General features: G+C 36.7%; 1 protein-coding gene and 1 long non-coding RNA gene across 5 annotated transcripts in view; both read left to right on the forward strand.

The window, feature by feature from the left end:
* Positions 1-1,390: 1,390 nt before the first annotated feature.
* On the forward strand, positions 1,391-5,380 carry LOC149132163 (uncharacterized). 2 transcript variants are annotated; one of them, XR_016244716.1, is made up of 2 exons: positions 1,391-2,604; positions 5,086-5,380. It is a non-coding gene; the product is annotated as an uncharacterized LOC149132163 (long non-coding RNA). The 2 variants fall into 2 exon arrangements; XR_016244717.1 differs by lacking the exon at positions 1,391-2,604 and adding an exon at positions 2,665-3,848.
* A 6,918-nt stretch (positions 5,381-12,298) lies between these two features.
* Positions 12,299-25,677, forward strand: part of LOC106873141 (TOG array regulator of axonemal microtubules protein 1) — a 111,036-nt gene continuing 97,657 nt past the window's right edge. For 2 of the 3 annotated variants that reach the window (XM_089364926.1, XM_089364927.1), the window contains exon 1: positions 12,299-14,393. In XM_089364926.1, the coding sequence (XP_089221052.1) occupies positions 12,933-14,393 (1,461 nt within the window). In that variant the 5' untranslated portion in view covers positions 12,299-12,932. The remainder of the gene's footprint in view (positions 14,394-25,677) is intronic. The other variant, XM_089364928.1, reaches the window with a different exon arrangement.

Consider the following 25,677-nt stretch of genomic DNA (forward strand, 5'->3'; position numbering starts at 1 on the left):
CAGTCAGTTCTGGGAACCATAGCCCATTCAAGCAGAGCGTTATTGTTTTCAGAGACATATCTGGGTGTTGGTGGTTTATCTGGTATTTTGGGGTGGTGGTAATCATCTAGGGATCGTTTGAATGCCGTGAACTCACTTTCCTCCTTTATGTGTGTCTGGTAGGGCCAATTGAGGTGAAATAGTTGTCATAGTGTTATTTCTTTACTACCTACAAGGGGCTACACACAGAGGGGACAAACAAGGACAGACAAACGGATTAAGTCGATTATATCGACCCCCAGTGCATAACTGGTACTTATTTAATTGACCCCGGAAGGATGAAAGGCAAAGTTGACCTCGACGGAATTTGAACTCAGAACGTAGCGGCAGACGAAATACCGCTAAGTATTTCGCCCGGCGTGCTAACGTTTCTGTCATAGTGTTGTGATACGACACGAACATTTCTGTAGTGGACGGATGGCACGGGGGCCAAGCCTCGGACGAATTTTAAAGATGGCCAATGTTGATGGAATATTTTCCACATCATACAGATGATATAGAGCTCACAACGACGGTGGAGGGAGCAAAACCTGAGCTTTTTGAGTCGATCCCAATAGTCAAGGCTTGTCATATATATTATCCTCCACAGACCTCCGCCAAGTAGCTCATTTTAAGATAGATACGCGAGTAAAATTACTAATAGAGAAACGAAAATAAACTTTTGAAACAGCAACGCCCCCATAGAATGTAATATTGTAATACTTCATGTAAAGTAATACTTCATGTAATACTTCATGTAATACTTCATGTAAAGTAAATATAACAAATGAAAAATCCTTCAAGAATCCATAAAAATTCCTGGATCACTACTACCAAAATTTTATCATCTGTTCCTTGTGTCATTACCAACTTTTCCTGCAAGTTTCATCAAATACCGTTCACAACTTTTTGAGTTATTTTGCACACAGACGGACAAACCAATGCCGATGAAGACATAACCTCCTTCCTTGGCAGAGGTAAAAAGCTTTCTTTTTGGCATTTACTTCAAGCTAAAATACATGGATACATATCAGTGACTCTCCAAATAACAGGATTATTAAAGAAATTAAAATTCTGATATGCTGGGTTAAAAAGGAGTGATATTTTGGCGTGTGATCTACAATGGAGATTACTTTGGGTTACTTTTAAAATTATTTTGTGCATACTTTGTAGTGTGAATGTATTTTTTTCAAAATTATTACTAATATAATAATAAAAAAGAAACATAATTAAAAAAACCGCGTAGATCACCTACCAAAGTAAATTTGCTCACGTGGATCACACGGAAAGTAGCACTAACACAAAGTAAACTAAAACGTAAGCTAAAGTAATTTCCCTTTAAATTGTAGATCACATGCCAAAGTGGCACCTTTCTTTTTGTTAAGAAATGATGTGAATTTAGTGCTGGTTTCTAGTAAAAATGCAACTGCCTTCTGGTTTCTTGTAAAAATGCAACTACCTTCGTCTCGCCGCTGATCACATGGTTTAGCCAACATTTCACGGGTGTTAGATATTGAAAAGTAAACTAAAAAGTAACCTTGAGTAATCTCTCTTGCAGATCACACGCCAAAGTAGCACCTGAAAAGGTTTTACGACTGAGTAACGTATTGGCAAAGATGTTTGTATGTGTAACTGCATTTTCTCAGATAATGAAGTAATACTCTAATGTGCATATGAGCTTTGTAGTAAGCCAGCAATTGTAATTAAGATCAAAGTGTTTTCTGATCCCGAGAGGATGCGTAGTCTTCGGTATCTTTTACTTGCTTCGGTCATTAGAACTGTGGTCATGCAGGGGCTCCGTCTCGAAGAAATTTTAATCGAAAGAATCGCCCCACCACCATACTTATTCTTCTTTTACGACTGGTACTTATTCTATCGGTCTTTTTAGCCGGACCGCTAAGTTATGGGGACGTAAACACACCAACACCGGTTGTCATGCGGTTGTGGGGGACAAACACAAACATACACACACACACACGCATATGATGGGCTTCTTTCAGTTTTCGTCTACCAGACCCAGTCACAAGACTTTGGCTAGTCAGAAAAAACACTTGCCTAAGGTTTCACGCAGCGGGACTGAATGCGGAACAATGTTGTTGGGAAGCAAGTTTCAGATCCCCACAACCACGCCTGCGTCTGCAATTTTTCGCTCCGGATTGGACTCGTCACTAGAATATAAGAATACTTGTTTCGGGTCTCCAAAACAATCGGATTCATCCCATGACAAAGGATTGAATTTCCAGTTTGAATTTCGATTTGTCTTTGCTTCAAAAAAGCTATGTAATGCCGCAGTTTTTGCTAAGGGAAACTAGTAATAACAGGACAATTCTGATCGAGAAAAAAAAAATCATTGCGGCGTCCATTTGGTTTAACAACTCAGGAATTTATGGTACTGGGTATATATCCAAAGAAATGAAATGATTTATTGTTGGTATATAATCCATAACAATTCTTTTGCTAACATTTGCTGGCGACGCCGCTTTTGGAATGTGTTAATGATTCTGATCTATGTCTTCACTTTTGATTCCGATTTCTTCACCTCTTCCCGACTAAATTTCATCTTCATTACAGTGACAAGTCACCATAGTAAGTATTTATACTGAAGATTTGTCGCACAATTCATTGGAATCGTTTTTAGCTGTAGAAACTGTGAGAATTGAAAACTGAGTCAAGTCCATATCAATTGAAACTGATGCAGACTTGACATTTCAAAAATAGCCACGTAAACCACCTTTTCTAAAACGTATGTCCAATGCCAAAAAACACTGATAATTTTACTGAAACAGTTACTTTAATTTGGTTTCATTCTTATCTCCCAAAATTACGATTATTAGAAATTCTGGACCTTGTCTGTTTCGCTCACAGTTTTCAATTCTTTAAACTTTGTTCCAATTGTTTTCAAATTTGGTGTATGGATGTAGTTTTGTATGTTAATTATGGAAGTGAAATTCATTTTTACCATAACTTAATTTATAAAAAAGTTAATAGCTTTAAAGTTTGCAAATGTTGGGTAACTTTAACCAATCGAAAGCTACAGAGTTCTGACATACTCCTAGCTTCTTATTTAGAGATAATTGAAATATCAATTTTTTGTCAACCCTACTGTTATCCAAGTTGTACGAAATACCAAAAACTTTCGGTTTGTATTTCAAAATTTTAGTGTGCCAATAGTAAACATAAAACAAAAAAAAAAAAAACAAAGAAAAAGGTCCCACTCGTCAAATTATAGCATCACTCGAGCCAAGTAATATGATCTGCAGAAATAACAGTTAATTATCCCCTGTATCAGTCTCTACTGTTTTCTTTCAAGGAAACGTTGGATAATGTGTCCAAGATAGATTGTAAGTGAAAACCACCTAGTTGAGATGGCCATAGCTGGAATGCTTTTGATCATTAGTCTGTTTGATCAGAATCAACATCTTATAGCATAGTTACTCATAGGTTTAACGCTATTGTCGGACACGACACGGATAATAGGTGATCCGTCAAAACAACACTTTTTACCACCTTTTAATTGATGTTTCGTTGTATTAAGCGCATTTGCTAAGAGAGATAACCACCATAAATTCCACGTCTCTGATTAAAATCAGATCGAAACTTTCGTCGGAACCACATCTCACTGCTCTACTGTTGAGTTTATTCGAATAAAATGTTTTAGACGTTTTGATCATTCATAATATAATGTGGAGCAAGAATTAACTGAAACATGTATTTAGCGACATGAATAACAATGGAGGTGTGGAAAATAATATAAATACAAATACAGTATGTGATAAAAAGCGTAAAATCAAAGGTTATTGGGAAGCTTTGCTCAACTAAAAGAAAATCCCGTAAGTACAAGAATTTTCACATTATGATCCTTACGAAAAACCTAGACAATCTACGGTCGTAAAAGTGGCGGGTGCGATTTACAAAAATCGCCTTGGTGAACTTTCATTATAATGTACCATTTCACTTTGTACCAGTCCGTTTATTAACCACGAAATTAATTGATTTATTAATTTTGCTTCTGTCAGCTTGTTTGGCATAAGGACTTTTATCGTTACTTAAGATGGGAGGGTGTGGTCTTATCAGATTCCTGATGTTTTTTTTCTTCTTTTCCTATGTTGGTATTGAGTCCTTTTGTTCTCTCATTAAGTAAAAAAAATTGAAACGAATGAATGGTACATCTAAAGACAATTTTCGATAATTAAAAGAATTTGAGGGGAGATAGCGCAATGACACAAGTATTTGGAAAAAAAATCTGTTGCTAAATGTTCTGTAGTAGTTTTTTCATCGATTTGCTGTTCCATAATATAAAATTATTTATTTGTTGTAAATTATGATCGTCAAGCACAGGCCAAAAAATTTCCTTCATCTGTTTAAAAGTCTTATTATTCGATGGCAGAATCGTTAGCAAACAGGAAAAAAATGCTTAGAGGCATTTCGCCTGCCTTTACGTTCTGTGTCCAAATTCCATCGATGCCGATTTTGCCTTTTATTCTTTCGGGATCGATAAAATAAGTATCAATTGAGGGTCGATGTTACCAACTAGCACCCTTCTCCAAAATTTCAGGCCTTGTGTTTACTACAGAAGAAAGAACTATTATTATTATTATTATTATTATTATTATTACTGTTGGTTTTCGAAACGTCTTTTTTAATATCCAAAAACAAAGTTAAGAACTAAATTACGTATTATTGTATTTTAACTCATGCAAAAAAAAAAAAATGAATAATTTGTTTTGTGCTTTTATGCGCTAGCTCGGCTTACTAGAAATCGTTCGCATTTTAAAGAGAAAAAGAAAGCAGAAATAAGACTTAATTTTCACCCAAAATATCACCTATGATAAGTAAGTCAGCCGCAGTCAAATTATTAACATCTGCAGTCTCACAAAATAAAACTGGTATATTATAATCAAAGAGTAGCAAAAATCTATAATTTTTTTTCGCAGTTAGCAACGGAGTCGTTAAAATTTGATTTTCATATTGTATTGATCAAGAAACGAATATATTGAGCAAGTATTTGAACCTCACCTCCCTTTTTTGTAACTTTCTCCATATCCCTTTTTCTTTTTCATTTATCAGAATACAATGTAAATGAACAGCAAAAGTACATGGAAATCACAAAGGCCACCAACTTAACAACGCCGAAGAAAAAGAAAACACTTATAAATTACGACGAAGGATTTTAAGAAAAGTTGATTGAATTAGATTGAATATCGTGTGTAGTCTTGGCTTTGTAAGATTTTGTTTTTATATAAGATGCATGCCTTAGCTGTTTATTTCTCTCTGGACATCCTGACCGCAACTGTCTGGGCGTGTCTATTCTAGCTGTGAGGAGATGCTCTGTCCTTTGAATAAAATAAAACATTTTCTTTTCTTTCTTTCTTTTTTTTTTTTTGAAATAGTTAGGCAACTAAATAATCAACTAAATGGCAAATAACTGAGAAAGTTTGAAAATAAAACTTAAGACGTCCAAGTTATTGAGAGGACAAATATAACAATGATAATGAATAATTTTGATTGATATATTTGTACAAACGTTTAATTTTTTTATTCTTTATTTTTATATTTAAAAAAATAAGAATAAAAATTTACAAGATATCTGAAAATAAATATCATTTGATATTTTTGTATATCGAAAGAAGTACTTGAGAATTAATGAAGTGTTTTCTTTGATAACTAAAAATATATTATTGCATTGTATATTATTAGTTATGGGTGGACACTTGTAGTCTGATCACTTTTACAATTACGCTGGTCACTTTCAGCCTCATTTTCATGTTCGCATTGTAGTTGTCGTCGGCTTTGTTGTCGTCGTCGTCATCATCATCATCATCATCATCATCACCATCATCATCATCATCATCACCATCACCATCATCATCATTATCATCATCACCACCACCACTGGCGCGGTCATCATTATACTCACCAATGCTAAGGCGACAAGCTGGCAGAATCGTTAGCACGCCGGGCGAAATGCTTAGCGGTATTTCGTCTGTCTTCTTGTTCTGAGTTCAAATTCCGCCCAGGTCGACTTTGCCTCTCTCTCATCCTTTCGGAGTCGATAAAATAAGTACCAGTTGTGTACTGGGGGTCGATGTAATCGACTAGCCCCCTCCTCCAAAATTTCAGGCCTTGTGCCTATAAAAGAAAGGATTATAATCACTGATGCTGTTGTTTTCATCATCATCATCATCGTCACCATCATCATCATCATCATCATCATCATCATCATCATCATCAACATCAGCATCATCATTAATGCTATTGCCATTTTCAAGTTCATTTTTATATGTAAGTTCCCGCACATTTCTTCTTATTTCATTTTGCTGTTGCCCATACTGCTGTTGGTAATATTTTCTTAAACCTAACCATTTAAAATCAATTCCTTTTAATCCCATTCCTACTTCCATCTTATGCTTTCTTTTGACACACCACCCCCACCTGATTTTTATCAACTTTCCCAATATATTATTAGGAATTAACAATCAACACACTATCATTCAAGGAAACTTATTATTTCACTTTTTTTTTTACTCATTAGCTATTTAATACATGCTTACAAACATGAAAAAATTCCACTGTATTGAAAGATCCACATTCTCTTTTACTCTTTTGTTTCAGTCATTTGACTGTGGCCATGCTGGAGCACTCCCTTTAGTTGAATAAATCGGCCCCAGGACTTATTCTTTGTAAGCCTAGTACTTATTCTATCAGTCTCTTTTTGTTGAACCGCTAAGTGATGGGGATGTAAACACACCAACATCGGTTGTCAAGCGATGTGGGGTGACAAATACTGACACAAACAACAAATGCATACATACATACATACATACATACATACATACATATATATATGACGGACTTCTTACAGTTTCCGTCTATCAAATCCACTCACAAGGCTTTGGTTACCCAAGGCTATAGTAGAAGACACTTTTCCAAGGTGCCACATATTGAGACTGAACCTGGAGCCATGTGGTTGGGAAGCAAGCTTCTATATTTCTTTTAAATTGCTATAAAAGCATTACATAAAGGGGGACACTACAACATAAAATATGATACTATGAATGACACGTGAAAATGAACATGAAAAACATTAAAATCAAAATATCAAAATAATGATGCATGAATGATAACTGAGAAATGAGAAGATGAAAAGAGTGTTACTCATCCCACACTGAGTAACACCACTCACCACCTATGAGTCCTGAGTCCTCTTTAGTCGTTGATCTAGTTTTTTTGTTTACCATTTTCCCCATTGCTGAGTGATAACACTCTCTCCTCTATGTACACGTAACCTTTTTCACCAGGGGAGGGGTCTTGTAAATTTTGTGGTGTCTGTTCTTTCTTCTTTTTTTTTCCTGTTGGGAGAGGGGGTGGGTGGGTTTGGTGTCTGTATGGGGAAAGTGGGTCTGAGTGGTCTTGGGTGGGATGGAGTTGGTCTGGGGTCCCACTGACTGTTCTTCCTCTTCTTTCTCTTTTTCCTTTTATTCTGTCACTGTCCATTCATTCTCCTTGTTCCTTCCTTCTATCTGTACTTCTTCCTTTTTCTCCTCCATCTCCAGCACTGCTTCTTCTGTCGTTTTCCTCTGTAGAGGGCAGTGAGCTCTAATGTGGCCTTTTTGGCCACATTTAAAGCATCACAGAACTCTGCCCTCTACCCATCCTCTCAATACTATTTCTCTCAATGTCACTGTCTCCGCCAAATTCTCCAGCTGATTTACCTCTGCTTGTATGATGATTTCCAATGTTTTTCCTCTATATCCTTCTTCCTCCGTCTCTGTGGCTTGGAGGACAGCCACCTCCTCCTCACTACCAATGAGGACGGCTGCAGCAAGCCAAGCCACTTTTATATCGGGTGGGATTCCTTCTACCCTCACCTTAGAATTCTTTCTTCCAGGGTACATGGGTAAAAGTACTACTTCCTCTGTTCTCACCATTGTACTCACCAGCCTCTTTGCCTTCTCCGCTGTGCTAAACAGGACAACCACCGTCCCATCTCCATTTCCTTTCGCTATATATGTCACTTCCTTCGAAAGCCCCTTCAATGCTTTTTCTATTTTTTCCATCTCCATCCGCTCCACCTTCCCACTCTCCACTGAGTACACCTTGTAGGTAATGGTCTTCTTTTCCATATTTACCATAACCCTTTTTGGGGGTAATAACTTTACATCACCACCCACCTTCTGTGTCATCTTAAACAGCTCCTTCAGTCCAGCTAGGTCCACCTCTCTTTTCTTCACCTCTGCAGCCTCAGCAAAACTCTTTACTCTTTCCAAATGCTCGTCCATTCTATTTACCACCTTAACGAGCTCCTCCTCCGCTGAGGACAGCTCATAATCGCTAAGGTCCGAATACATTTTTTTCTACCAGTATAACATTCACTGACAAACCGTTGCCAAGCAGCTCAAAAAATTCCATCCGTCTCATCAAAAATCAACACAGTGAATAGACTGATGCATGCACAGGAAGCAAGCTTCTTACCACACAGCCATTCCTGTGCCTTGTTATATGTTTTTAAAGAAATTTAAAATTTGATAGAATGATCTTGAAATAAGTAAAAGAAAACTTTAAAAAGGTCTAAAAAGTAACAAAGCTGTTAACTAAGATACTTGTAATAGCAGACTTGTAGTACTACTTAGCATTTTAAACCATGTCAGCTGAGGAATAAACGAAGGCCATGACGCATCAGGTGATCTTGGCCTGCATTTTGGCTAATCATTATTCTGGTGCACTTCTGTGACAATAAGACTAATGGAAAATTCCATGCATATTTGTGCCAAACCATGGTTATAAATTGAGACACAGGAAAAATACAAGGCAAAGAAGACAGAATGGCTAGAAGTCTTGAAGAGATTATCTTGGCCCACTTGCAGCCATGCCACTTTGAACTCATGTTAAAAGACCACCTCACCAAGCACATCTCCTGTCTCCAAATGTACATGATCACACATTTGCTATTGGCATTTAGCATCACAGCCTTTGGCAAGTAACTTTTGTAATGTCAATATGGAAATAAATACAATTCATTGAAACTGAATATTGCAATTAGTTTGATGTGTGAAAACAACACACTGTCTAAACAAATTTCCAGCTCCTGGCTAACCAAACCACACTCACACTCAATAGCTTCAGAAAAGTTGCTTTGGCTCAGAAATAGATGGTGGGAAGACAAGGACACAATATTATGTAAATTAATATAATTAAGATATATGCAAAAGTTGAGTTGGGGTGGTGGGTGTTGTGTTGCAAACCAGCAAGAAGGCAAAAATATAGCTGCATGGGAATAACTAACTACATGAGCATCGTTAAACTGTGAGTAACTCTAAAAGATATCAACTGCTCAAATGGCTCATTACATCTAGACATAGAATTAATGATAATATAGTTTATGAGGGATGACAGTTTACCGTTTAAATCTATTAGCAGTGAATGGCTCCTTTATATGAAGCATAAGTGTATACCAGAAAGAAGATATATAACAATAAAACAGGACCTACTGAAATTTAATATGATCTTTTGATGTGCATTGTTACCTTTGTGAAAAGACTGAATGTGAGATGTGATTAGGTACCAAAAGCCTAATCACATATGTAGAAGAAAATACTATAGCAGGGATTTACTAAGTGCACGCATACATGTATGAACACACACACACGCACACACACACACACACACACACACACACACACAAAATAACTAGTTGAGCAAGATAGCTGAAAACAATGTATATCTTAGGACATTGAAACAAGCCTCATTTTCAAAAATTTGCTCTTCAAAATAATTACAATTAATGTCTTTATCAACATATTTCTGTTTTAACTGATCTATGTGCAAGTTGCGTGGTAATGAGATGTAGACACTGAATGTAAAGGATATGCTGATGATTGAAAGAAATGTGGCATATTCTGCTGAAAGTGTAATGTCAGAATTTATGAACAATGGCATTCAAGTAGGCTGAGATATTGAAAAATGGGCATGAAAAGAATAGGGTTTAAAGAAAAGAGACAGTTGCACTGGTACGGATATGATTCACATGAAGAAGTGTTAAGTAAATACAAGTGGAAGGAGCCTGTGGATGAAGAAGTGAGGTTTGATATCAGGATTAAACTTCCTTGAAGCTGACATAGGACCACATTAACTGTCAACACACTACACTTGAACAAACTTGCCAACACATGCTAGCATTGAAACATGGATATAAAATGATGGTTAGATAAATTTTCATCTAATTAGTGGTACTCTACCACATCAATTTTTGTGGTGGCAGTGACCCACACGCTAGAGAATCGAAAGAAGATATGGGCAAAACAAATTGAAGAAGACCTTAAGTCACAATGCCTCAACCTCAAGCATGCTAAGGCCAGCACCATGGATTGGAAAGCATAGAATAACATCATCACCAAAATCCATCATCCAGCAGTACCCCCTACAGCAGATTGTTTAAGAGGACAACCTCGCCCTCTTATAACCAGTTAGGAATCTAGTATAAGTAGTAGTTGTTGTTGATGTTGTGTAATCTGAAATATATTAGCTATATGTGATTGTAATCTAAAAGACATGGATGAACGTAAACTAATACCTTTTTTCTTTTAATCTTCATGGACTGATGTAATAGAAACATAAAATAGTTTACATTAGTCCATATGGTTTAGATTAAACATTACAGTGATGGCTAAAATTTGTATGGTATATCATTGGATATACCATATTATACACTTGTCTCGAGCAACAATTACAACCATTATAATTTTGAACCTTTTTACACAAATGATATGACATATAATGATGTCAATCGTCTTTACTAACAAGCATTAAGGAAATATTGAACTAGTGAACGTTTTTTTTTTAGATATCATTTTACTTGTTTTATGCATGAAATCATATCATTATCAATGAAATCAATACGAAATGTTATTTATTTATTTTTTTCTATTTGCTTACACCCACACGTGTTTGACGTTTGATTTTTTTACATGCACGTCATTAGTGTTCATGGAATATCATTTTAGCACCATAATATACTATCAAAAACTGGATGCACTCCTCTGTTGTGAAATTTTCCTGTCAGATCTACACCTTTATGAATAAATATTTATTACTATAGAAACGGGACAAAGAGATTTGAAAAGTTAGAAAAGTAAGGAACAAAGAGGGAGAGAATACTTTTAAGGCTCTCAAAAGCTATCTTGACAACAAAATGGGCGTTGAACACATTGTAAAAACAACAGTTACGTAATAAAAGGCTTTGACAGATCAATTCCTCTCAGCTGTTTTCGATCCCCTGCTGGATGACGACAGTGATTTTAAGCCAACCTATCCACGCTGAATAAGTGTCAGTTGGACAGAGTGTTTCCATGATCAGGTGATCAGCACTGGCCATTGACACTTTAATCAATTGACAAATGAATTAATAATAACAAATAATGAACTACAACCGGTGCACATTTTATAGGCAGAGTGACCATCGCAAAATACCCGGATATGAATAATATAAATTTAAATAGTAATTTTAATTAATAAAAATTTCGTGGCTCACTACAATAAATATGTTAACGCCCACTTAACAATAAAAAATTTAATGGTTAGTTACATAGATAAGTAGTAAAAGTACAAATATCAAGAGAATGACTGTTGAACAAAAGACAATTGTTATTACTTGATATATGCACATACATACATGAATATACATATGTAAACTGACAAAAATACACACATGTACGTACATACACGCATATACATACATACACTTACATTCGTTTTCGTATTTGTGTGTGGGTTTATTATTGGCATAACGACCCTCCCAAGATACAACGATGTGTGTGTGGTGTATGTGTGTATGTGTGTGTGTGTTTGTGTGTGTGTGTGTGTGTGTGTGTGTGTGTGTGTGTGTGTGTGCGTGCGCGCGAAAGAAACTCACACCTGAAGGAAAAGAAGTGTAGAGAATAAAGTACTGCAAAAAATAAAAAATAAAAATTTCAAAAAAAGACAGTAAAATGCAATGATCAATCTGAAACAATGTGATTTAGTGAGTGAAATGAGAAACTGTCTTTAATTGAAAACATAATCAAAGCTGAGTGTAATAACTCATTTAAAATTGAGAAAATTATTTCGCTATTATTTGTAATTAATTAATTGAGTTGTCATTTATAGCGATGTTGTATACAAGATGAATTTTTATTGCCAATCAGCTTAATGGAACACACTTGGCCGGGTGCTAAATGAAAGTTTGAAGAAAATCAACATTAATTGTATAGCGATGAGAGTAGTTTCCCTTCAGCGTGCCAGCTTTGTCACATGACCACTGTTGTTAAGGCTGTTGTTGATGACAACTTCTCCAGCAGTATCGCCGCAATCTCAGCCGTCGCCATCATGTTTATACTTCTATACGAACAGCTAACTCGTCGAATAACCCTGTTTCAATGCGGAGCCCGACAAAATTAATAGACGAATCAGACCTGTCAAAGATGTTCACACTACTTCACTGCGATGTGTCTTCATGCCAGTTTCGAAAAGAATCAGAGCTTTTGTTAGCTACAAGAAGGGACATCGCTCAGTCTAGCTTTGGTTCGATGCCCCAACTGCGTTTTGTTGTTGACGTTAGCAACGCTACCGAATTTCCGTTACTCGGCTGCTTTGACTTTTCATGACATCATAGCACGAAACAATGAAATAACAAGGATTCTCTATGGAAATCTTTTTTTTCTTTCAAATACAATTAAGGTATATTTCTAATTTAAGCTAGTATTTTAAAAATTATTTGTGGCGATGAGTGCTTGTTGTAGCCGCGACTTATGTTATTGTTCTTGTCACGGTTGCCATTCGACTGTCTTGGCTGTGACGTCCATTTACTGATTCGTTCTTCCTTAATAACCGACTCGTTTGTTGTGGTGTAATTTATTTAAGTTCTGTGTACATGCCCCCACATGATGAAGAACATGGAACAAGATGAAGTTTTAGATCACTTGAATGATCAAAGTTCAATTAAAAAACTGGAAACTTTAAAACAATTACAATTGACAGTTAAACGAAATGGAGGTCGATTACCGTGGGAAGATCCGTGGACAATTTTCAGAGGCTTGGATGTTGTTTTGGTTGATGTTGCTTGGGAGGTCAGGTTAAAATGTCTCCATTTGATTATAGATCTAATACCTCAATTAGGATTTAATATTGACTCTTGCATGTTTTTGATCTTAAAAAATTTAATTTTAGCTTTTGCTGATATTAAAAAACCTGTTCGTCGATCTTCAATACAAGCTATGCATTTATATATGAAATATACGAAAAACTTTGAAGAATTGTCCAAGGCCATTGTGCTTTATGGACTAGAAAATAGCAACGATCATATTAAAAAAGAATGGGTTTTTGCTTTACCAATTCTTTTCACTAAAGATCTGAGTGGTCGCCACGTTTTCCCTTATGTCCAGTCTCTAACAAAAATAGTGTCACAGGATTACAATGATAATTTACAAGAGCTTGCAATGCTTGCCCTACAGACAATTTCTGAACTTGTTGGTTTAAACAAATTCAAATCTTATTTGCATAGGCTACCTGAAGATATTAGATTGTCATATCTAAGAGAATTACATCCTGAAGATAGGGAACTTTATTCTGATTTGAATGATTCTCAAGAATATTCTCTGGCACAGCCAATTTTCCACACCAACCACCAACACCAATTTCCATTCCAACAACCTCACTCACAGAATTCAAATTATCAAGATGGTCAACAAACAGAAATATTTCACTCTGATGATAATGAATTTGGAGTGTTTCCACAGCAAATTATTGCTCAAATATTGCGACTTGAAGATGGTTATAGACTCAGAGCACCAGCTGTTGAACGTGTTAAAGGAATTCTGCATTCTCTCTCAAGACAGAAAATTTTCTATAAAATGGGCCCACATATGTTACAATTCATTTATTTTATAGATAACTTACTTGATGACTCTAACTTTAAAATAACAACTATTGCCCTAGAGATTTTAAGTATTCTCGTGGAAAAACTTGAGCAAGATGCACAACGTTTTCTGAAGCATCTTGTATCAACATTGGCAAGACGATTGGGCAATAATAAGATTGTTATTAGGCAAGGCATTATGAAAGTGACTATAAAACTTATGCAAAATGCTACACCTAAGCTTGTTCTTAGTGTTATGTTAGATAACCTACGCCATAAGAACTCACGAGTAAGACAAGATATGATTAATATCTTAATTGCAGCTTTGCTGACGTTTCCAAGCTATGAATTTGATTTATATGCTTTGTGTAAGGAAATTGTACCCTTATTAACAGACTCGAAGCGAAATCTAAGACGAGCTGCATTAGAATGTGTTGCAGTTATTGCACAGGCAATGGGACAAGGAAGACATCAACCTTTGTTTCAGGTATGTATAAGGTGTGTGTGTGTATATATATGTATATATGCATACATATATGAATCTGTGTGTAATATATCATTTCCATAATATAGTATGTTGTTTATTATATTTGATAAAAAGAATAAAATGAACACTTGTTCTTTGATATTATTTATTACTAAACATTAATTGCAAAGCATGTACTTGTCATACCGATTGTCTAAAACCTACAGATTTTAACCCTTTTCTCAAACTGGTTCTCTAACTCTGATTGACTGATTTTATTTTACCATAGCTTCAACATGCACAAACTGAATAGGAAATTTCTGTTAAAGATAGAAATTTGTATATAATATATGTAAGCTATAAATGAGCAATTATTTTTTTCAGATCTTTGGCAAACTAGATTGGTTGCCAATCTAGTAAATTAAGGTACACGAGTGTTGCATGAGGAAGAGAAATATCTTGTCTTGGACATGAGTATTCTTCAGAAAGTGAGGGGATAGATAAAGACAAATTATAAAATAGTAAGTTAGTCAAACACAAATAGTTTTAGCATGGATTTTAAATTTATTAAAAATTCTTAAAACATAAATGATATTTGTTCAAACAAGCAAACAAAAATATGCAGATGTATTTCAACAATACCAGTTCTACAGTCTGTCATCACTTGCTAAGAATTACAATCAAAATTAAATATATGTTCAATTTACAGCAAGGCAACCTATTTCTAGTTTGTGGATCAATTTTTTATTTTTTATTTTAGCAGTTCCAGTTAAACAAAATACAAATTCAAACATTAACCTGAGATTAGAAATTGAAATGCTATTTTCACAAAACCCATTGAATAATTGAAACAATGTTAATATAGGTATAGGCATTTCTGTGTGGTTAAAAAGCTCACTTTGCAACCATGAGGTTTTGGGTTCAGTTCCACTGAATGGCATCTTGGGTCATCTTCCTGGGTCAACTGTGATGAATTTGGTTGACAGAAACTGTGTAGAAACTCACCATGTACATACACACATACACACACACACACACACGTATATATACATGTATACATGTATTTGTGTGTGTGTGTGTGTGTGTGTGCAGATGTGTCTTTGAGTTTGTATTTGTTCCCTCAACAAACATTTGACAATCAGCATTGGGTTGTTTACATCCTTGTAACTTAATGGTTTGGCAAAAGAGACTGATAGAATAAGATTTATAAAATAAGTACTTGGGGGCGATTTGTTCAACTTAACTCTTCAGACCGAATCCCCAGCATGACCACAGTACAATGACCTGAAACAAATAAAAGAAAAAGATAAAGATGTGGCCCTTTTGTAGTTTTGTTTCCTTTCCTTGCAAACTCATCAACTTGCTATTAACTTTTATAATTATTCTTTATATGCTACAATGCATGTTGTTTGAATGCTTCTTTTAATTTGTAACCAAGTCACTTCTGGTCTAATGAACTACTCATTTGTATAACTTTCCTTCATTGACAAGGTGAGTGGCTTAGTGGTTAGGGTATTCAGCTTAGGATCATAAGGTCAGAAGTTCAATTCCCAGTGATGTGTTGTGTCCTTGAGCAAGGAACTTTATTTCATGTTGCTCCAGTCCAGTCAGCTGGCAAAAATGAGTTATACCTGTATTTCAAAGGGCTAGCCTTGTCACACTCTGTGTCATGTTGAATCTCCCTGAAAATTACGTTATGGGTACAGGTGTCTGTGGAGTACTCAGCTACTTGTACATTAATTTCATGAGCAGGCTGTTCCATTGATTGGATCAACTGGAACTGGAACTTCATTGGCATGGATATCTCTGACTGTTAATTATCTACATAAGCATAAGGCCATTGATAACTTTTCTCAATGTTGTTAACTCTGAGCCCTCTTTTTCAGCTTCTTAATGGCATCCCTGCATTTTCCACTCTGCTTCAGTATCCCACTTCCTGTTATTCTTAGGGTGTCCTCTTTTCCTCCTTTGTGGGTTCCAATTCAGGGCCTAAAAATCCTTGAGAAAATGCCTTCTCCCTGGTCATATTGGTTTTGAATTATCATTGATGTTTCTGTAACTTTGCTTCCATTTTTCCCTTGCAAGGTTTGTTCATCCTACACTATACCATTTTTACAGGGTTGACCAAAAGTCCTTTTGGTTCTTTTAGGCGAAACACAAAGTAATTTATTCAATCAATGATATAATTATTGTTTTGTTCCAGTGTCTTCTGCCATCTTGAGGGCAAATCCAGTATTCCCTGCTCAAAGAGTTTCCTGTCTTTGCTGGCAAAAAACTCTTCCAGGTGAACTTTTACATCCTTCTTTGAGTTCAATGAATTTTGAAGAGACTAAAACAGGTTGTAATCTGAAGGCACAAGGTCAAGTGAATGTGGAGTGTGTGACAAAACTTCTCAGTCAAGCCCCAGTAACTTCTGCTGCATCTGTAAAGAAGTGTGTGGTCTGGCATTGTCATGATGAAAGACAATGCTCTTATGATCAACAAGTGCCAGATGCTTCTGGTGGATCACTGCATTTAATTTGTCTTGGTGGTCATAGTTCACATCCAGACTCACAGACCTGTCTGTTGGAAAAAGCTTGCAAAAGACAACATCCTTCAAATCTCACCAAATTGAAAGTATAGCCTTCTTTGGGTGAAATCCTGCTTTGGAGGTTGTTTGTGGTGGTTTGCTTTGCTTCCCCCATGATTGTTTGTGCTTCATATTGTTATAGCCAATCTATCTTTTATCCCCTGTTATCATTCTCTTAAAAAAAAAAACATTAAAAATTAAATGAAAGGATTGTTTTCTACAAGTTTCTGCAATGAATCAAAGATGGAAATATGTTGACGGAGGTTAGCTTCATTCAATTGATCTGGGACCCAAACAGCGAGCCTGCTGACACAACCAAGTTGATGCAGATAGTTTTCAACATTCAGTTTAGATATCTTTGGAACATCTATGATCATCCTAACCATATAATGTGAATTGGTGTCACTGTTAACCCTTTAGCATTCAGATTTCTTTGTCAAATGTATTGCTTATTTATTTACATTGTTTTTAATTAATCACACATTATCTTGTAGCTTCAAGATTTCAATGGTGTATTTGTATAAGTATAAAATGATATTGTAGGGTAGGTATGAGAGGTCAGATATGGTCAGTTTTAACATAAAACTGGTAGACAATTTGGGCCAGATATGGCCAGAGGAAATTGCTTAAGAGTTAATTTCAGTTAGCGAGCCAGAGTGAGTGAATCTTCAATCAATATATTTCTCAATCAAAATCTGGAAAACCATTTCTGGCACACATGTTCCATAAAGACATCCTCTCCATACACAGTGCATATCTTCCTGCACATTTCTGCCAACTTCTTGCTTTCTTTAGATAAAAAAAAAAAAAGCATGAGGTGTCGATAATGTTTGTTTTGGTTCTTCATTTTCAGGGTGATTCAAAACACACAAAATACAACCTATTTCATTGCAAGTACATGTTGAACTACATTAAAGTGTCAATGAGTACACATACATAAGGGACGGACTGAAGTTAGCCACTTGTTAGAGTGCTTGAAGTTTAGCACCAACAAAAACCAAACAGACTTTTTGGCCAACCTAGAACCTCCGAGGAGGTAGTTCATATTAGTCTGACCTCTATCCTTTGACCTGCCCAGCATGAAAAACTCTATGAGGAACTTGTACTTTGCTGGTATAGTCCTCAGGGTCATTAAGGCATGTAAGCCACTGCACTAAAAGAAGGACTGGACAAGGCGGAGAGCTGGCAGAAACAGCACGCCAGGCGAAATGCTTAGTGGTATTTCGTCTGCTGCTACGTTCTGAGTTCAAATTCCGCCGAGGTCGATTTTGCCTTTCATCCTTTCGGGGTCAATAAATTAAGTACCAGTTACACACCGAGGTCGTTGTAATTGGCTTAATCCCTTTGTCTGTCCTTGTTTGTCCCCTCTGTGTGTAGCCCCTTGTGGGCAGTAAAGAAAGAAGAAGGACTGGACCTTGTAGTGGCACACTTGTAGCGGTCCAAAGTGATTATACTAACATGATAATTTAGTACTGATGAATTGTTTCCTTTAACACACATAATGTTGTGGAATGAATCTTTCCTTCTCAAAATAATTTACAATTTAATAATTAACTTAAAGTGGTGAACTGGCGGAATTGTTAGAACACTGGGCAAAATGTTTAGCAGCATTTCGTCCATCTTCCCATTCTGAGTTCAAATTCCGCCAAGGTCAACTATGCCTTTCATCCTTTTCAGGATCAATAAATAAGTACCAATTGTACACTGTTATTGATGTAATCAACTTACCCACCACCACCACCACCACACACTCACACACACCTTGAAATCATTGACCTTGTGCCAAAATATGAAATCAATTTAAGTTAAACATGTTTCTTCTCCCTGACTTCAGGATAATTTTTTTTTTAACAAATTTAGTAAACCTTGAATAATTTTTGGTAAAGTTACTAAAAAGATGTAGTCTCGGCAGTGTCTTCTATAATATTCAATTGTATATTTTTCAAAAATATTGTGTGCAAATTTTTCACTGTGATGAAACAGATATTAATTGTAACTCGTCAGCTCTGTATTTCACAGCACATCTACTAGAGCGTTAACTACAAATGAAAACTGATACAGGATATGTGATACGTTATTCCTGGCAAGACACCTCTCAAATATGATAAAATGTACCCATATCATGCTTTATATTGAATCATCTCATAAACAATGCATTTTTTTATACTTCTTTTATTTTTCAAAACTAAGGCAAAGTTCTTTTTTAATCTAAAATATACCCTCTTTCATTTTTTACAATGCTCTTCCATATAACTGGTAGACTTGCAAGGCCCCTCTTCCAAAATTTACGTGTCTGTGACAAAAAATACTCCTCCAATACTGTTCTGACCCCGTCTACAGAATTCATTCCTTTTTTTATCCAAATGATTTTGAAGACTGCAAAATAAATAATAATCAGAGGGGGCAATGTCTTGCGACGTCGTTACCCATTCAAACTGCTCCAGCCTTTGGAATGTCATCCTCACTGTATGTGGCCAAGCATTATTCTGATGGAAGAACACCTTTTGTCTTGAAATCAAAGATGGTCGTTTTTCTTCTAGTGCTGACTTAAGCTGTTCATGTTGCTCATAGTAGATGTCCTTTGTTATTGTTTGGTATGGGTTTAAAAGTTCAAAGTGGACTAAACCTTTCATATCCCACCAAACAAATAACAACACCTTACATGGGTGAAGACCATTTTTAATTTGGGGTGCTGGTATTTCTCCTTTCCCTACCCACTGTCTTTGGCATTTGACATTTTTATAGAGAACCCATTTCTTGCCACCAGTCACTATTCAGTTCAAAAAAGGTTAATTCATGAGATGTGACAGCAAAGAAGAGAACACATTCACTCTGTGCGCACAATTAGACTCGGAAAGTTTGTGAGGAATCCACTGACCCAATTTGCTGACTTTTCCAATGGCATGCTGGTGTCGATGAGTGGTTGAATGATCAAATCCAAGCTTCTCTGCTAGTTCCTCAACATGCTAGTTACCATGGAATTTTGTTCCATCAAGGTTTGAAGGATGTCCTTGTCGAGCTCTACAGATCCCCCAGGATGAGGCTCATCTTCTTGGTTGTAGTTTCCAGCTTGGAATTTCTGAAACCACTGTTAACACTGGGTTATGCTTATTGTCTACTCCCCATATACTATATTAATATTCCTCACACTTTCTATTGCATTGTTGCCTTTACTGAATTCATAAAGCAAAATATGCCGAATATGCTCCTTCGTCACTTCCATTATAGTTTTGGAAAAATAGCTGTTAAAATCGAACTGCTCTCTTCAAATCTTGCTCTAAGAATAAGCACAAGATAAAATTACTACCTTCTTTTATAGCAAGTTGATGCAGGTAGTTTATCCCTTCCCCCTCTGACTTTTAGTTCATGCAATTGAAAAAATTGCATTATTTATAGATGACCCAATAGATATATGTTTGGTGAAAGGATGGGCATTCGGCTATAAAAAAACACCATGCTTCTTCCCTTTTTTATAAGTATCAGATAAGGAAGGACTGTGATAGTCCCATCCAAGCCATGCCAATATGGAAAAAGTGACAAATAATGATTGTGGTGATGACGGCAGTGATTGTGGTAGTGGTGGTGGTGTCAGCAATGGCAGCAGCAGTATCAATGATGGTGATAGTGATGTCGATGTTGCATGATTATCTAAGCTTGAAAATAAAGCAATTTTAATGCATATCCCAATGTGGTAAATGGCTGCATAATATTTTGAGCATTGAAGTTGCAGCTGAATTATCAACAGACTTTGCTGGGCTTTGTTTTTTTTGGGGGGTTTTTTTGTAAACTTATAAACTCTTCACCTATTTTAAACAAAATGCATCAGACAATTTATGTGCTGTTTAATGTTCTGTCTACACTTATTGCTTAGCTTGTAAACAGACATAGAATGAACGATGCATTACTGGGAACATTATCTATCCATCTTCTTGTTACCAGTTACAGAAATCTTTTAATCCAGCAAATATGTTGAAAACTGTCTCAAGTGCGGAAAGAAATGTAAAACATATAAAATGAATACAAGAATGAAGATATCAGTATCATATATATTATCTGGTTACAGTTATTTCAATAACACATGAGTAAATCATTTTAACATAATGGTGTCAATACATAAAATGATTATGTGATTTCAGGCAATACTAAATGTAATCCAACTCTGTTGTCTCATCATGACCTTCGAAATTATACAATACACTTGCATTAGGAGGAATTTCTTTTGTTTCAATGCTTTTACAGATTCCCATGACTCACTGACACCATTCAATTCCATCCATTATTATGAATTTTAATTGGGAGCTTGAGTCATCGTGAATCTGATTACATAACCATGGACTCCACTGCTATGGGTGCATTGCAGTACTATGAGTGCATTAATCTCTCTCTTGACAGAGATTGGTGATCCTGACTGTTGATCTTTTTGGATTCCTCTGCTCAGCATCAATGTAACAAGCACCGTTGGCTCGGCTCAACTCTTGCACTACCTCTTCACAATCTGCCTTGTTGCAGTCCATGACTTTATCATATCCCTGGTAGAGTGGCTGGACAGCTGCTATGTGTTGCCAAAGGTAGCCTGTAAGCATGCAGGACACAGTCATCATTCTGTGATGTATTTCCAAAATACCCGCATACATTTCTACATACAACAACTGGGAGTGGCTTAGAGTGTGGTAGCAAGAAATTAATCATTTTTTTACATGCCTTTAGAAAGGTGCAGAGTAAACTGATCAAAAGAACAACAATTATGTGGGCAAGGTAAATAGATTGTGGCATGAATTATACTAAAGTAAGACAAGAAGTAGATGACTGTCCAAGCAAAAAGAGGACAGTATTTAAATTATAATAATACACACAATGACATCCAGAAAGGGTCATTCGTTAAGTGGAGTTTTATGTCAGGAGGAGCATCAAAGAGTATTTGTTATAAAATTCTATGTTACCTTTATCTTTTATTTCTTTCAAGCTGAAGCACCACCTTGAAGAATTTTTCATGTTCTCCAATAAACTCTGCTGAGTTATCCTTATTTTACCTTTTTCTGAATTTTTTCAAATTGTAAAGATAATTCATGGACATTGTAATATCAGTTTCAAATTTTGACACAAAGCCAGCAATTTTGGGGTAGGGATAAGTCGATTGTGTTGATCGCAGAACTGAACTGGTTCTTATTTTATCGACCTCAAAAGATCAAAGGGTAAAGTCGACGTTGGTGGAATCTGAATCTGGACATTGTAAAATCAAAGCTTGTTGCACGAGGTATGGGCTTTTGTAGTTTTGTACGTTTCCAAGTTTTAATAATTATGTATATCTGAGATCAGGAAGTGCAACTTCCAGAACTCTTCTGTCTTTTACTTGTTTCCATCTCTGAACTGTGGTCATACTGGAGCACCTCCATGATGGGTTTTAGTACAGCAAATTGGTACCAGTACATATTTTTCCATGTCTGGAACCTATTTTGTCAGTCTCTTTTTCTGAAACACTAAGTTGTATATATATATGTGTGTGTGTGTATATGTATTTATTTATGTATGTATGTATGTATGTATGTATGTATGTATGTATGTATGTGAAGAATTCCAGGTAGAGGTAGAGGTACAGTGAAGAATTCCAGGTAGAGGTAGGGGTCCACCAAGGTTCAGTCCTTACCCCACTCCTATTTATCATAGTCCTCCAGGCAATAACAGAAGAATTCAAGACAAGATGCCCCTGGGAGCTCTTCTATGCTGATGACCTTGCGCTAATTGCTGAGTCACTATCAGAACTAGAGGAGAAGTTTCAGGTGTGGAAGCAAGGATTAGAATTGAAGGGCCTTAGAGTCAACCTAGCTAAAACCAAAGTCCTAATAAGTAGGATGGTAGACAAACCACAAACCCCTTCAGGTAGATGGCCCTGCTCGATTTGTAGAAAAGGCGTAGGTAGAAACTATAAGATGCACCCAGTGTAAGCTATGAGCACATATGAGGCGCAGCAATATCAAAGGAAGGCTAACTAGGAAGATAGTTTTTGTATGTGGCAGATGTTCAGGAGCAATAAACACTGAAAATGTGCAGAAAACAACTTCTGCCACATTCCAGGGAGAAAAACTAGAAGTAGTTGATATCTTCCATTACCTAAGTGACCAAGTTAGTAGTGGGGGAGGGTGCACTGAAAGTGTAGCTGCTAGAATAAGAATAGCCTGGGCAAAGTTTAGAGAGCTCTTACCTCTGCTGGTGTCAAAGGGCCTCTCACTCAGAGTAAAAGGCAGACTGTATGACACATGTGTATGAACAGCCATGCTACATGGCAGTGAAACATGGGACGTGACTGCTGAGGACATGTGTAAGCTCACAAGGAGCAAAGCCAGTATGCTCCAATGGATGAGTAATGTCAGTGTGCATACTCGACAGAGTGTAAGTACTTTGAGAGAAAAGTTGGACCTAAGAAGCATCAGTTGTGGTGTGCAAGAGAGACGATTGCGCTGGTATGGTCATTTGGAGAGAATGGAAGAGGATAGTTGTGTGAAAAGTGCAACAGCCTAGCGGTTGAGGGTACCTGTGGAAGAGGTAGACCCAGGAAGACCTGGGTTGAGGTGGTGAAGCACGACCTTCGAACATTAGGCAATGACTAGAGACTGAGACCTTTGGAAATATGCTGTGCGTAAGAAGACCCGGCAAAACAAATGAGACCATAACCCATGGCCTTTACCAGGAGTGTAGCCAGCCCACTTATGCGTACCTTTCCTGCTTTGGACACAAAACCTTGCTTGCGAAGACCTGTTTAGGCTAGTGAAATCGAATTTGAAATCGAACCAAATTCTACGACTGGCATTTGTGCCAGCCTTCCTTCATTGGACACTAAACTCTGCTTGCGAAGACCTGTTCGGGCAAGTGAAATCGAAAATCGAAACTGAACCAAATTCGATGACTTGCACCTGTACCAGTGGAGCGCTAACAGCACCATCCAAGTGGGATCACTGCTGGAGCAGCTGTCTGGCTTCTGTGCCTGTAGCACGTAAAAAGCACCATTTTAGCATGATCGTTACCAGTGTTGCCTTACTGGCACTTGTGCCGGTGGCACGTGAACAAAACATTTGAGTGAGGTCGTTGCCAGTGCTGCTAGACTGGCTCCTGTGCAGGTGGCATGTAAAAACGCTATTTGAGCGTGGCCGTTGCCAGTACCGCCTGACTGGCCCTCATGCCAGTGGCACATAAAAGCACCCACTACACTCTCGGAGTGGTTGGTGTTAGGAAGGGCATCCAGCTGTAGAAACTTTGCCAGATCAGATTGGAGCCAGGTGCAGCCATCAGGTTTGCCAGTCCTCAGTCAAATCATCCAACCCATGCTAGCATGGGAAGCAGAGCTAAACGATGATGATGATGATGATATATATATACAAATATATACATACATATATTTACACATTTTATACTCACATATATATACACATTTTATACTTACACACATGCACACACACACACACACACACACACACACACACACACACACACACACACACATATAGATATATATACATATACATACATACATACAGGGTGTTGTGCATAAACTGTCATCTAAATTACACAGAGATGAAAATAGCACTGACATCTCATTTTAATAGATATATTTACCAAAATTACATAAAAATATCTTGAAATACTAAAGAGTAAATTCATTCAATGAAATTGCCATTGGCTTCAACCATGGCCTCCAGACGATTTCAGAATCTCCTGCAACTCTTCTGGACCATTTCCTTGTTTAAGTTGATGAATGCTGCCATAATACATGGCTTCAGTTCATCTTTGATGTTACAAGGAATTTTGTTGGTCTTTTGCTCAACTGCACCCCACACATAATAATCAAGAGGGTTGCAGCCTGGGGAGTTAGGTGGCCAGATGTTACGGGTGATATGGTCGCAGAAATTGTCTGACAGCCATGACTGGGTTCTCCTGCTTACAAGAAACATAAGTCCTTAAAAGTCATCTATACCTAAAGAAACAACTTTGTCTCTCTCTCTACATATGTCCTCCTTTTTGCTCTTGCAATATTTATTTTCCTATGCTGGATAATTTAGTTGGAACTAAAATTTCTTAACGTTGAGAGTTTTTAAATGTATTATCATGCTATGCCTTGTTGCTTGGAATTTGGTTCAGTTCTGACTTCCTGGAATGTAAAAACTGCCGATTATTAGTGCAGTGACTATGGGCACTGATGATAAAAGGTGAGTAGCTTTTCCTCTTTCAAAGTCAGACAGGTGCCACTTCAGTGTACAGTCTGCCTGGCCATTTACACTTTGGTATGCAGTCTAATTCTAGCCTTGACCCTTACTCTAACCCTAACCCTAACCCAAATCCAGGTCATTTCATGACATGGACTACTGATACTGCAGTAGGCCACATGCTAAAGGAGCACCATCAGAGATGTGAGGTTATTTTTACAACTTTTTCATCTGAGTTTGATACTGAGATACTGAAGGCACTATTAGAGAAAACTACTGGTTTCAGCTCAACTCTCATTGATCAAAATTATTTATGCCAAAACCATACTGTCTTTTTGTACATTTAGAATTATATTGTCCAATTTATCCCTACACAAAAAAATAGTAGATTGTGATTTGAGGATCTTGGCTACTATTCTTTGTATGTCGAATGACCATATAGAGGGCTGCATATATATGTGTGAAATTACAAATAGCCAGATGTTATTAATGTGCATTCAACACCTGGGAATCAATCTCTGTGTATCCTTTATAGAACAGT

Source organism: Octopus bimaculoides, chromosome Z (genome assembly GCF_046866305.1).
Source record: "Octopus bimaculoides isolate indiv1 chromosome Z, ASM4686630v1, whole genome shotgun sequence".
Classification (NCBI taxonomy): domain Eukaryota; kingdom Metazoa; phylum Mollusca; class Cephalopoda; order Octopoda; family Octopodidae; genus Octopus; species Octopus bimaculoides.